Here is a 13,674-nt window from a genome sequence, read left to right on the forward strand (position 1 = left end):
CAACACCTCTCCCGGACAGCCTCCAGTGAGCCAAAAATTAAAACTACCCTCACTTTGTAGAATTCCTTGGGAATCGTGACAGCAGTACTGACACCTGCTATTTCCTGGGGTTAATCTCCCTTGCAACAGAGTTGTTCCCTTAGACAGAGAGAGAGATGGATCTGGTCAACAGTTAATATATTTGTTTATGACACAAAACCAAAAGTAAATCTGATGAGCCAATGTATCTGAAAGTCATATCTTAATCAGTAAATCTTGGGTTTTAATTTAATATAGCACATTTAATCCAACATGTATTAGCAATACTTTACACTTACCACTTCCCACTCAGGAGTCATAATTTCCACATCATATCTAACAGTGTAGTTCTTTTCTTCTTGATCAGGGTTTGGTTTCCATTGCAAAAGTACTTCTGCTAGTGCAGAGACTGTGAGAGTGAAGTTAACAGGTGAGAGAACCTGAACTGTTGATTAAGGGAAAAAACAAAATAATTAATGATATACTAATGAATAAACTAAAAATAGTGAATAGTGAATAGTTCAGAGCAATAGCTACTTACAAATAACTATCAATACAGGAAAATGGTTACAGACTTCACTTAAATGTTAGACTTTATTCATTCAATAGCTTCTTATAAAACATGTTTCTTATACATGGGCAAAAGGCTGAGAGTTAGGAGCAAATAGATTATTGAATAGGAATTTAATTAAAACCTAACCAAGCTAAAGTTATTATGAAAACCAGATTACTTTAAATTCAGAAAGTTGAGTAACCTACTATCACAGCTAGTTTGTTTAAAAAAATAGTTTGGGATCCTTCGGGTTGATTTACATGGATGGATCTCTGAGGTCCATTTGTGTTGGTCCAGGGCTATCACCCACAGATCAGTTTGCACAATCAGGGCCTTACAAACAAGATAGAATTGAGTTTTGTCCCTGGGAAAAATGTATATTAAAGCATACAGAGAGATTTAATTTAAAACACAAGAATTTATATGTATAGGCTTTCCAGGAGTAGATTTTTATTGATAAATGTCCGTATACTCCGCTTTCACCGTACGCACAAACGCAAACCGATGAAAAATATTTCCATCGGTAATCAAAATTTACAAATAGGCAAAGTAAGAGAAATGCTGCTTGAGAACTTATTCTTGTTTGGTTTAAGGATATTTACTTTGTATATTTTGACATGTGATGTTGACAGTTAGTGTTTTAATGGTATAAAGCTTTAACTTTAATAACAATACCTGCTGTCATTAAATAATTGTCTGATACACACATCCATAATTTTGCCCAACTGTGAAAATTAGAATCAATAAAAATTGGAAAAAGGCTTAAAATAAAGATTGGTATTATCCACTGAAGAAATAAAAAAAATTGAATTCTGCCAAGCCTACATATATGGGGGGAACATATTTATGCTGAACAAGGAAATAAGGCATAAATATTAGCAGAGATAGAAGAAAGATGGGACTGACAATTTAGAAGGACAAGGTGACAGAGACCCCGAAAGAACAAATCATGATGGGAGAAAAATGTAAGCATATAAATGGCAAAAGAACAAAAGCTTCAGGTATCACTAGGAGAAAATTACTTACTTCCTTTAGCTTGCAATAAGTCTGCCTGAAATGCCATCATTGTCCAAAGGAGAACTGGAAAAATGCTCACCAGGATGGCCATATCTTTTTGGTAATAAGTGATAATGGTTAGTTATCATACAAGATGTAGCCCCTTACCTACAAATTAATACACACGAAGTTTGTAGTGTAACATCTGAGGTGGCTACATGCAAATAAACAAAATTAAGGAAATTAAGTTGTCACTTTACAATGCCTATCCTCCACTCCTTCCCCTGCAGGCAGGGCCGTCCCTACCCATATACAAAATACGCAGCTGCGGGCTGCTCCAGCCCCTGCTCCGCCTCTTCCCCATGCCCCCCTGCTCTGCCCCCACTCCATGCCTTCCCCAAAGGCCCCGCCCTGCATCTTCCCGCCCCCTGCTCTTCCCCAACCCCACCCCCATGCCACCCCTTCTCCTGAGGACTGCAGCAGGGGTCAGGCACGCCCTGCACTCCCCGGGTGGCAGAAAGTTTAGCGACCCAGCCCCAACCGCTCCATTCCGCTGGCTTGTGCTGGGGGGAAGGTTCCCCCCTGCCCCCAAACCTGCTCCTGCCCCCCCAAGGAGGCCTGGGGCCCCACACAGGCCCCCCCCTGCAGGGGGGCTGCGTAGGGCACCAAAATGGCTAGGGATGGCCCTGCCTGCAGGTACACATCTTGCCATTACTAAATTTCTGTCCCCCTTCCCTGTACAGCAGCTGCCGGCGTCAGTGTGCTGCGAGCTGCACCCCACGGGGAGAGGCAGGGGCAAAATCTGGAAGCTTAGGGAGGGGCTGCTGCTTTCCGGAGTGGGAGACTGAGGGTAAAGGTTTTCTCTGCACACACCACAACCTTCATTCTACCCTCCTTCCCTTCCACGTACACTATTTTACTAACTTACCCATCAACACTGTTATTGCTAAATGTGCCTGAACCATTACTTCCATGATGCATCCGATAAAGTGAGCTGTAGCTCACGAAAGCTTATGCTCAAATAAATTTGTTAGTCTCTAAGGTGCCACAAGTCCTCCTTTTCTTTTTTCCATGTTCTTGCGGTTTATAATAAAACAAGCTACCAGGCTAGCCCTAAAGGTTCCATTCTCCAGGGACCTACATGTCTGTGTTTATTACTGGGTGTAAGAGAAGCCATTTTTGTTTGTATTAGACTGAAAGAGTGATTACTTTTAATGTTTAATAAACAGCATAGTGTACTGAGGTTAAACTAGGTTTTTTGTGTGTGAAGTACAGAAAATCTGTTCTACTGATCATTCACATATAACCCAGTAAACAACAAGGCAGTACTGACGAGCAGGTTCCCAAACTTTCATATGATGGACTGCATCTTAAGAGAGAGACTATCTCACTAAGAACATCCTCAGGCATGATTGCATTCCCTCCCAGTCCGACTCACATAATTTGTCTATGGCAACTACAGCAATTCCTTACATGGAAAAATAACACTGTGAAAGTATTCAGTGTATTTTAGCTTCTGTAAAGTGATTTAGCAGCTGGAAATGAAAAGAGCTAGCATCCTGTGACCTATCAGTTTTCCATGACCCATCAGCAAGTACTCTGCAGATCCCCAGTGATCCAGCAAGTGCAGGTTTGGAAACTTCTGCTGCAGAGTAGCTATTTTTAATGTTGAGTTCATGAAAACAAGGTGTTGTGTAACATCCAAGTCCCATTCCATTCTCTATGTTTATATCCTGTGGGGAGCTAGTTATTTGCTGGTCAGAAAAGTTAATGAGTCTGGTTGGACCTGTGACATTTCAAACTGATCAGTCTCAGGGGAGCCAAGCTTGGCCTCCATCTGCTACTATGGAGTTGAAAGCAGATTTGGCCTGATACTTGATGCCCTTCTGAGATCCATGGGAATTTCAAAGAATCATGCCATGGCCATCCACATGCCTGCACAATATCTCCACGACCACTTGCCCTTGATGGCAGTATAGCTCCTGAAAAGCCATGCGCCTGTGGATTTCACCCTTGGCTGTAATTACTGTGGTGGCTGTAAGTCAACCTAACATAGGTTGACTTAGGGCTATAGTGTAGACATGCCCTAAAATGGGCTATTTAATTGTTGCCTAATCTGTATGTAAAGACACAGAAATCATACCAATAAAAAAGTCTTTATGTAAGAAAAGACCCAGTGGGTCTTGCAAAAATATGAAATATAGCATTTCTTTAAAATTCCATTGGCAAGCCTCATACAGATTTTCAGTTTTTCTTCTTCCATAAACATTACTAAAGATACAAAAATCTACAGAAAATGGCTAGATCATATTTCTGCTCAAACGCATTCAAATTACTGAAAAATTGGACTAAACACATACAAATCCTAATAGGGAGGTCTGAGCCTCCCAGAGGCAATGCAACAGTACTTACCGTTTAGTTCTGGTATTATTAAAGCCGATGTAATCAGAGTATTGAACTGGATTTCACTTATGATTAAACTTTTTAGCTATGGGAGGTGCTTTATTATTCCTTCATAGCTGCAGCAGTACCTTATGTAATGTTTTAAAGAGAGCTTTATATTTCTCTGAGTAAATGGGGAGCACAACACTGGCGATCAAATTTTTCAACCGTAGGTGCCTAAAGTTAGGCACCTGAGTTCACCTCTAGGTTTCTAAAATGCCCAGCTTTTCAGATGTGCTGAAGACCCACCTCTTGTACTGACTTCAATAATTTCAGAACATTGACTTGGACGGAGGCTGCTGGTACTTAGCACGCCTGCAAATCAAGCCATCTATTTAGTAGCTGAAAGATGGATTTGGGTGCCTAACATCCAAGTTTGTAAATTTTTACTTTGGAGTCAAGAGATCTGATTTCTAATTCTTCTTCCAACACATACTTTCCCTGGGACCGTGGAAGGACACTAGGTCCTGGTCTACAATACAGAATTACTTCAGTATAAGTACATCACTCAGGAGTATGCATAATCCACACCCTGAACAATGTAGTTATACTGACCTAAGCACTGGTTAGACAGCACTATGTCAGCTGGAGAGCTTCTCCCACCAACATAGCTACCGCCTCTCCCAGAGGTGGATTAACTAAGCCGACGGGAGTTTTCTCCCATCGGTTTAGAGTGTTTTCATTAAAAGGGCTTCAGCGGTGCAGTTGCATTGGTGCAGCTGTGCCAAGCAGCGTTTTAAGTGTAGACCTGCCCTAAGATTCCTGGACCCTCAATTTCCCCATTTGAAAAATGGGAGAAAAATATTATACTAATGCAGATCAGTTTACTTTGACTGAATCTTATGTTGTTTTATTCTTGAATCCTTGTTATTTTAACTCCAAATCTTTTCCTTCCTCATTTCTTTTTATTTTATACTTCTTTTTTCCATCACCCCAGTACATAAAAATTAACTCTTTAAAGAGGCATTTCCATACTCACGTGATACTACAAACTTTTCAGATATATTCACCATTGTACTTCATCATTTACTGGTGGGTATGTATGTGAAATTACTGAAAATGTAATCAAACGAAAATGTATGCAGTGTAGTTGTAGCCCTGTTGGTCCCAGGACATTTCAGACAGGGTAAGTGAGGTAAAATCTTCTATTGGTGTTAACAAGCCACTCTACCATGAATGGTCCCTTATACTATGTGCTAACTATTTATGCTAAGTTTCAGAGTAGCAGCCCTGTTAGTTTGTATTCGCAAAAAGAAAAGGAGTACTTGTGGCACCTTAGAGACTAACAAATTTATTTATCAGATGCATTCAGTGGAAAATACAGTAGGGAGATTTATAAACATAGAGAACATGAAACAATGGGTGTTACCATACACACTGTAACAAGAGAGTGATCATTTAAGGTGAGCTATAAACTATTTCCCCATGTTTATTCTCCCCTCAACACCCCCACTGTTCCTCAGATGTTCTTGTCAACTGCTGGAAATGGCCCACCTTGATTATCACTGCAAAAGGTTCCCTTCCTCCCCCACCCCGCTCTGCTGCTGGTAATAGCTCACCTTAAGTGATCACTCTCTTGGTACAATGTGTATGGTAACACCCATTGTTTCATTTATGTATATAAATCTCCTCACTGTATTTTCCACCGCATGCATCCGATGAAGTGAGCTATAGCTCATGAAAGCTTATGCTTAAATAAATTTGTTAGTCTCTAAGGTGCCACAAGTACTCCTTTTCTATTTATGCTAAGCAATCCATTCCACATTGCATTTTGCTATGATATTGGAAGTACCTTTCCCAGACCTGAAGAAGAGCTCTGTGTGCCTCCAAAGCTTTTCTCGCTCACCAGCAGAAGTTGGTCCAATAAAAGATATTACCTCACCCACCTTGTCTCTCTGATCAAACAAAAGTGACATTTTAAATAATTAGACAAGGTGATTAGATATCCACAATAGCATTAACAGCCTATTCACTAATAAGCATAAATATTCACACTGAAATAAGAGGCAAGCAAATTTTGATTATGAATGGTATAAAATAAATACTGTACAAAATGAGAAATAATATCTTCCATCTTAAAAGACAGCAAAAAGCCACGGTTGTAGAAAACATCTGCTAGAAGTTAAGGTTTTTCTTACTTATTAGCACAGGTGCAGTCTAATCCACTGCCAAGAGTTTACTGACTGGGAGCAGGTTCCAGACTTTCATTTCCCAGTGCACAAAAGACAAGGCAATCTGTAAAAGGGATACCCATTCGCTCCTCCAAAAAATGTTCCTTGAGGTTCCCAGCAGAATCCTAAGGGTTCCTTTCAGATTCTTTGCTCTGTTTCTGAAAACTGGCCTCTGGGCAGCTCTCTCCGTGTTTCTTTTATAACTCTGCTCTGTGTTTAAATGCAACTCTGAGACGTACGTTAGAAATGATGACGGATGATTAATTAGGAGACCGTGCAGAAAAAAAGGGAACTGTGCATATAACCACAGAATGAAGAGCTTTCTTAAGCAATGAAATGGCTTTACTTCTACCTGTGTTGGCTTAATCATATACCATAATATAGTGGGTCTATAAATAATTTGGCATATAGCAATATGATATAACATACCACAATGATTTTTGTCTTTCATACAAACTGCATCCCCAAATGTTCTGTGGGGTTAAAGAATTCTGGCACAAAGTTACAATTAAAAGTGATAGCAGAGGAAATGAGAAATTAAGAAGCAAAGGAAAAAACATGTAAAGAACTGATTTATAGGGAAGGCAACTCTGTCATTATCAATGGAAAGTTTCTGTAAAGGAGTAAAAAGGAAGCTAGTTTTAGGCTTGGTCTACACTTAAAACTTATACTGGAATAGCTATGTTGACAAACCCACCCAGTATAGATGCAGCTACACCAACAGTAGAGTCCTTCTGTTGCCAAAGCTAATATTATTTGAGCAGGTTTCAGAGTAGCAGCCGTGTTAGTCTGTATTCGCAAAAAGAAAAGAAGTACTTGTGGCACCTTAGAGACTAACAAATTTATTAGAGCATAAGCTTTCGTGAGCTACAGCTCACTTCATCGGATGCATTTGGTGGAAAATTTGGTGGAAAATTATTTGAGCAGGTGGTGTTCGTGCATTGGCAGAAAAAACTTCTTCATAGCTTGCCACATCAGCCTGGTCTACACTTAAAAGTTAGGTTGGTATAACTATGGCACTCAGGGGTGTGACAAATTCATGCCCGAGAGCTGTAGCCTGTAATTATGCTAACCTATCCCAGGTGTAAACGTGGATTGGATAGGTCGATGACAGAATCCTTTCATCAACCTAGCTATCGCCACTCAGGGACAGATGCTTAGTATTCTTACCATCTTACACAAGTTTGACTGAAGGCCATTATATATATCAGATTTTTTTGAAGAGTTCATTTATACTTGCAGGCATTCACTCTTGCAATGTCTTTTAAGTGTTCAATGCCAGGAAAATATTTCCACAGCAAAATGCTAATGTGTCAGCTTACTTTGCTTAAAATGTGAGACAAAAGATTCCATTTATGTATAACATTGCCTCCCATTTGCAATGAACATTTCAATACACTTGTTGCTGAGACTGAGCTTTATTCAGGCTTGGAGTTTCCAAGGAGGCAAAGGAAGTCAGGCACCCATCTCCCAATGACTTTCAATGAAATTTGGGTGTGTAACTCCTTCAGGCTCCTTGAAAACCCCAGCCTGCCTTCATGTTCTAATGAGCCAAATTTGTCCCTTTACCTCAGTCAGTAGTGTCCTTCTAACTTTCTAAGAGGAAATTTAGCCATTTTTGAACCATTCCCTCTCAATAAAGGTATATCAAATACCCAAACTATTATGCAATGTCACAGATCATTGTTGAACAGCTCTCAAGTTTAACACCAGAAGTGGCTCCAGTTCCGTACTTGAAGTGATCTCTGTAGTTGATGTATCAGTTATAAACCCATTAAGGTCTATATAGACCCCACAAGGTTCTGTGTGGGTGGACACATTTTGCAGAATTGGGGCCTATGTTTGTAAAATATTTCAGAATAGTAAACATTAGTTACATTTCAGATAGAGTTCTATTAATATTAAAGCGGCCTGAAGATTAGTATGAACTTGTATTTAATGAGGAAATTTTTCTGAACACAATTATAAATTTATTCTTTTGTAACTTTAAGAGGGACGTCACATGCTACATTTGCCAGAAATCAGAACATTTGCATTATGATGGTTCAGTGAATAAGAAACAGGCAGGGCCAGGGTAGGTAGGAAGCAAACCTCTGCGGTACTTTTCTTTGTGATTGTCTTAAATGCACCAAAGGATGGACCAACACCAGCATCTTCCCAAGTTGATTATGGCTTAACGACAAAATTTGTCAATGGACCAAACAAGGTCCCACTACACCAGTATATTCCATCTTAAAACCTTAAAGGTTTAAGTGAGGTATAATGCCTTCTGCACTGGAAAACATAGGACCATCAGGTTTGCAATACTAGGACCAGTATCCTAACTACTGTCATTATTTCACAAGAAAGCAGAATGTCCACCACCTAATGCACCTCAGAAATTGTGAAATGCTTTTCATGGGAAAGAGATTATTCTGACCCTGGGTCTAGCATTTAATACCTGGAGTATCAAATTCAATGTGCTCTAACACTGCCTTTGTAGCTATAAATTTGTTTTTCTGGTCACAGAATTATCCAAGCCATTATTAAAGCCAGTTACAGCATATAATGTTCTGACCTCCTGTATTAGTGAATTCAGCTCACTAACTAAACACACTGTGAAGAATTATTTTGTTTTATATTAAAAGTACCAGCCGTTAATTTCAAGTGACCCCTTGCTCTCGAGATCAAAGGTAAGGAGTACACTGGAAAGCTGCTTAGCTAACAACAGGAAATGAATCCATGAATTTGTGGACTCTGAACTGACAGGGCCAGATGCCTTATGTTCTTTTATAAGGGACCACATTAAAAAAAACAGGACTGATTTTTAATTTTAAATACCTCAATTAAATGCGTATATATCTTTCACAGTATTTTTAATGTACCCGTCCCCACAGTCTAGGCTATGATATGACACTCAAAGCTGTTACAGTGTTTACATTTTCAAAGTTTTGTTCAAATAGTAATTAATCATCAAAACTATATCATTTGGTAGGTAATATGCAGATGAAGAAACTGAGGCAGCAAGGTTAGGCGACTTGCCAAGGCAAACAATGAGTTACAAACAGAGCTGAGATTAGAACTCGGGGAGCTCCTGGCTTCCCATCCTGTGTTCAGAGTACTAGCTTGTTATGTTTTGTAGTTTACTGTTCTATCACTTTTCAGTCTCTTTCTATTCACATATCCTCATAAAAGACTTCTAACCATCTTTACTGTCCTTCACTGAACCTTTTGAATCTCAGCTATATCTTCAAATTGAGATACCAAAACTGAAAACAATATTCCAAATGGGAATGTGCTATTTTATTATTTGTATTTGTGGTGAATTGAAAGCTGTATTAAACTAAGATACTATCATTGTAATTTGTAAGGGGTTTACTGGTTCTGCTTGCAGGTTTGAGGGCTCTATAGGGAAGCATGTGATCCGGGTCTTTCTCAGAAGACAGTCTGCAGAAAGCCAGCTTTAAGTGAGTTGTGTCTCTCTGTTTTAGGGAATCACCCATTTTGTGTCTCTCTGTTTTTAAGTTTTTGTGTATATTGTTCTGAATTCTAAGAAATAAAGTAGTGTTACGCTGCAACTTTCCAGCAATAGTACTTTATGTTTTTATATAACTTCTATATGTCACATAAAAAATATGTTCAGTACCTAGAGGCTCCAAATGAGATTGAAGTTCCATTTTGCTACGCACATATAGTAGGAGATAGTCCTTGTCCCAAAGAGCTTACAATTAACAGGTAAACTATGTTCTGCATTATTTCTATCCATAATGCATCCATGCATGCTGCACACAGGACCTCTGTTCTGCTTGGGCTCTCTATAATGAAATCTAAGGACTAAAGACATCGGAAATTTGATCCATCTGCATACATCTCTACATCCAGGCAGGGCTCTGCCAAAGGTAAGCAGCTGTAACCAGGCCAATCTAGCTGGGATTCTAATCCTAAAACTTTACCACAGAATACTCCTCATGTTTACAGCTCATCAGCAGCGTGGCCAGCTCTGGTGATATTATTGTGAGACTTGCAGTACTTTTTCTTAAAGTTCAGGCTGCTGGAATCAGGGGATTGTATGTGAATCTCAGCTTTGAGATTTTTTTTAAATGTAAATTTCTAGCCCTCATAGTTGCATAGTAAAGCACCCTAAAGGTTCAGAAAGTCCAAGGCAAATAAACACATTTTTTTTTAATCTCATTATTTCTAAGACAGCCAGTCATGAGTTTGCTGGGCCTAAGTCATGATCTTTGAACTCTAGGGGTGGGCAACAGTGCATCTGTATGAATGAAAAGACGGTTTGGAGTCCCTCACGGGAAGTTTTTAAGAATGGGTTGGACAAGCATCTGTCAGAGCCAGGGATGGCCCAGGACGATGAGGCAGGATGATGGACTAGACCTCATGAAGTCCCCTCCAGCCACTACATTTCTCTGTTTGGCAACATACTTAGTAAGGTGAGGCTCTGAAACATAAACCCTTGTATCAGAGGCACAGTATGAGGCCGAAGGCCTGAACTCAAGTAATGATCAAGACTTTGTTAACATAAAGCAAAGCTAAACTAAAGGAGGACTTGTGGCACCTTAGAGACTAACAAATTTATTTGAGCATAAGCTTTCGTGAGCTACAGCTCACTTCATCGGATGCATTCAGTGGAAAATACAGTGGGGAGATTTATATACACAGAGAACATGAAACAATGGGTGTTACCATACACACTGTAAGGAGAGTGATCACTTCAGATAAGCCATCACCAGCAGGAATGGGGGGAGGGAGGGAGCAAGAAAACTTTTTGTGGTGATAATCGAGGTGGGCCATTTCCAGCAGTTGATAAGAACGTCTGAGGAACAGTGGGGGATGGGGAGGGGGAAATAACATGGGGAAATAGTTTTACTTTGTGTAATGACCCATCCACTCCCAGTCTCTATTCAAGCCTAATTTAATTGTATCCAGTTTGCAAATTATTTCCAATTCAGCAGTCTCTCGTTGGAGTCTGTTTCTGAAGTTTTTTTGTTGAAGAATAGCCACTCTCAGGTCTGTAAGCGAGTTACCAGAGAGATTGAAGTGATTGAAAGCTAAACTGTGAGCCAGAGGCAGACCCTGCTCACAGACGCTGGCAAGAAAAGGGCTGATATTGCAAAAATACACATACCTAAAAGGTACCAGAATACTTCAATACTTGCACATTCCACACAGATAACAAGGAACAGGCTGACCCATCCTAAAGATGGGCAAAAGGGTAATATGATGGATAGAGTTCGTTGTTTTGTTCGAACCAACACATACAAGGTGAGAGGAGGCACCTTACTATTACATTGTAAACAAACTTAATACAAAATTTAACTAAGTTTGAGTTACTGAAAACAAACAAAAATCTTTACTATGTTAACTAACAAAAGTTGTTTAAGTTGCATCCCACAGACCAAAGAAACCAGAAAATATCACACCCTGAAGATACCAGAAAATATCAGTATACAGTGAAGAAACCCCCAAGCATCAAGAAAAGAAAAATGAAGTGCTTTATAAATAAGAGACTGGTCAAATTCACCTCTATCTACCATATATGGACAATCAAGTTAACAATCAGCTAAAAAGCACTAGCTGGACCAGGATAAACTGTCATTTAATTTCAACTTGGTTACTGTGTAAAAACAACTGTATTATTGCTGTACTACTGTATTATCGTTGTACTGTTGTATTATTGCTGTACAACATTTACAATGTGCATAACCTTGCTAAACTGCTTAACCCAACACACAGGTAAAAATCATCAAATGAATGGCAGCAAACAACATGAAGGCAAGGAAAAAACAAATTGGTAAAGAAATTAAGTTACACAGTAACTACAAATTGGGTAAACAAATTCCCTGTTAGTACCAGTCATAATTTGGGTTACTGACACTGCATCCTAAGGCACATGTTATTCAAAACAATCTTATTCAGTGTTTGGATATCAATATTACATCCCGACACAGCAATATTTGATAAATTGGTTACTGTCACTTCAGTAGCTTATCTGGAAGACAGCATCCACAAGAAACAAGTGGATCTATGTCAAGTACTGGTGTATCACAGAGCAGTTCAACCAATGGAACAGAGAAGTTGGCCACTTCTGTTTCCTGCCCAGTGAAGCTTACCAAAGGGTGACAACCAGTAGTAAGGGTAATCTATAACAAGGATGGACAATACTGTGTACAGGTTTCAGAGAGGCAGTTGTGTTAGTCTGTATCTGCAAAAAGAAAAGGAGGACTTGTGGCACCTTAGAGACTAACAAATTTATTTGAGCATAAGCTTTCGTGAGCTACAGTTACTACTACGGTGTAGTAACTAATTACAACATATTTATATAGAAAGGCCTCAGTGGTAGTGTCACTACTCCAAATTTCAGTTTTACTTCTCATATACATGAGGGACTGTGGGACACATCACAATCCCTATCCCAGTATTTCAAAACACTCAGCCAACTACCGATAATGATACAAATGGTAACTGTAATTGCCAATATAAAAGTGGGTTGCTATTTGCAGTACCACAAGGGCCAAATTACAACACCAGATTGGAAAAGAATTGTTATGCTTGGATATAAACTGCTGTTATATGTACATATACATACATATATGCCCATATACACTACAAATATAAAAGGAGTACTTGTGGCACCTTGGAGACTAACAAATTTATTAGAGCATAAGCTTTCGTGAGCTACAGCTCACTTCATCGGATGCATTTGGTGGAAAAAACCACCACCAAATGCATCCGATGAAGTGAGCTGTAGCTCACGAAAGCTTATGCTCTAATAAATTTGTTAGTCTCTAAGGTGCCACAAGTACTCCTTTTCTTTTTGCGAATACAGACTAACACGGCTGCTACTCTGAAACTACAAATATATACACCATATCCATATTATTCACATATATTAATTATTTGGGAGTGCCTCTAACACTCAATCATAATACTACATGTCTCAGTCATGGTCCCGGGCCTAACATTCCCAGGCATGTCAGGGAGCACATATGTACTAGCAGAACTATAGACATCTGATCCGGGGAGCTAGAGACTGTGTTTTGTTTGGCAATAAACTTGGCTGGGAGCCTTCGTACCTTATCTGAGTCTGAGTCTGTGGTCACTGGGCGGTTCTTCTCGAGATCTGTTGTGCCCGCTATCTGCGAAGAGCCGGGACAGCACCCAGGGAGAACACACACGCATGCAGCCAACTGTTATCAACATTGGATAGAGCAGAGCACCACACTGTATGTTTCTTCTGCCCACCTTACCCAAGTGTGTATGGAGGTTCTCATGCTACTCTGATTTTCTAGTGCAACTGATGAATACCCTAATTAAAAAAAATGAAATCAGTGAATGTCTAATGAGAAAGCCACAACCTCCCCTCCCCCGTGTTGGACAGCTACATAAAACTCAAACACTGCTGAAAATAACCCCACCCCCAAATGAAATTAATAAATGCCAAAAAACAGAAGCACTGTCTGTGGGTTAGTGACAGGATCAGTCAAGGTGCCCTACAAGGGG

At 39.6% G+C, this 13,674-nt stretch overlaps 1 protein-coding gene across 6 annotated transcripts in view; it reads right to left on the bottom strand.

The window, feature by feature from the left end:
* IL5RA (interleukin 5 receptor subunit alpha) overlaps positions 1-13,487 on the bottom strand; it is a 40,523-nt gene extending 27,036 nt beyond the window's left edge. The window contains exons 1-3 of one of the 6 annotated variants that reach the window (XM_043518491.1): positions 13,248-13,487; positions 1,598-1,681; positions 318-463 (exon numbers count right to left, since the gene is read on the bottom strand). In XM_043518491.1, the coding sequence (XP_043374426.1) occupies positions 318-463; positions 1,598-1,679 (228 nt within the window). In that variant the 5' untranslated portion in view covers positions 1,680-1,681; positions 13,248-13,487. Of the gene's footprint in view, positions 1-317; positions 464-1,597; positions 1,881-5,772; positions 5,929-6,147; positions 6,401-13,247 lie in introns of those variants that run through there. The other 5 variants (XM_043518490.1, XM_043518488.1, XM_043518489.1 and 2 more) reach the window with 5 other exon arrangements.
* Between the last annotated feature and the right edge of the window lie 187 nt (positions 13,488-13,674).

This window comes from Dermochelys coriacea, chromosome 7 (genome assembly GCF_009764565.3).
Source record: "Dermochelys coriacea isolate rDerCor1 chromosome 7, rDerCor1.pri.v4, whole genome shotgun sequence".
Classification (NCBI taxonomy): domain Eukaryota; kingdom Metazoa; phylum Chordata; order Testudines; family Dermochelyidae; genus Dermochelys; species Dermochelys coriacea.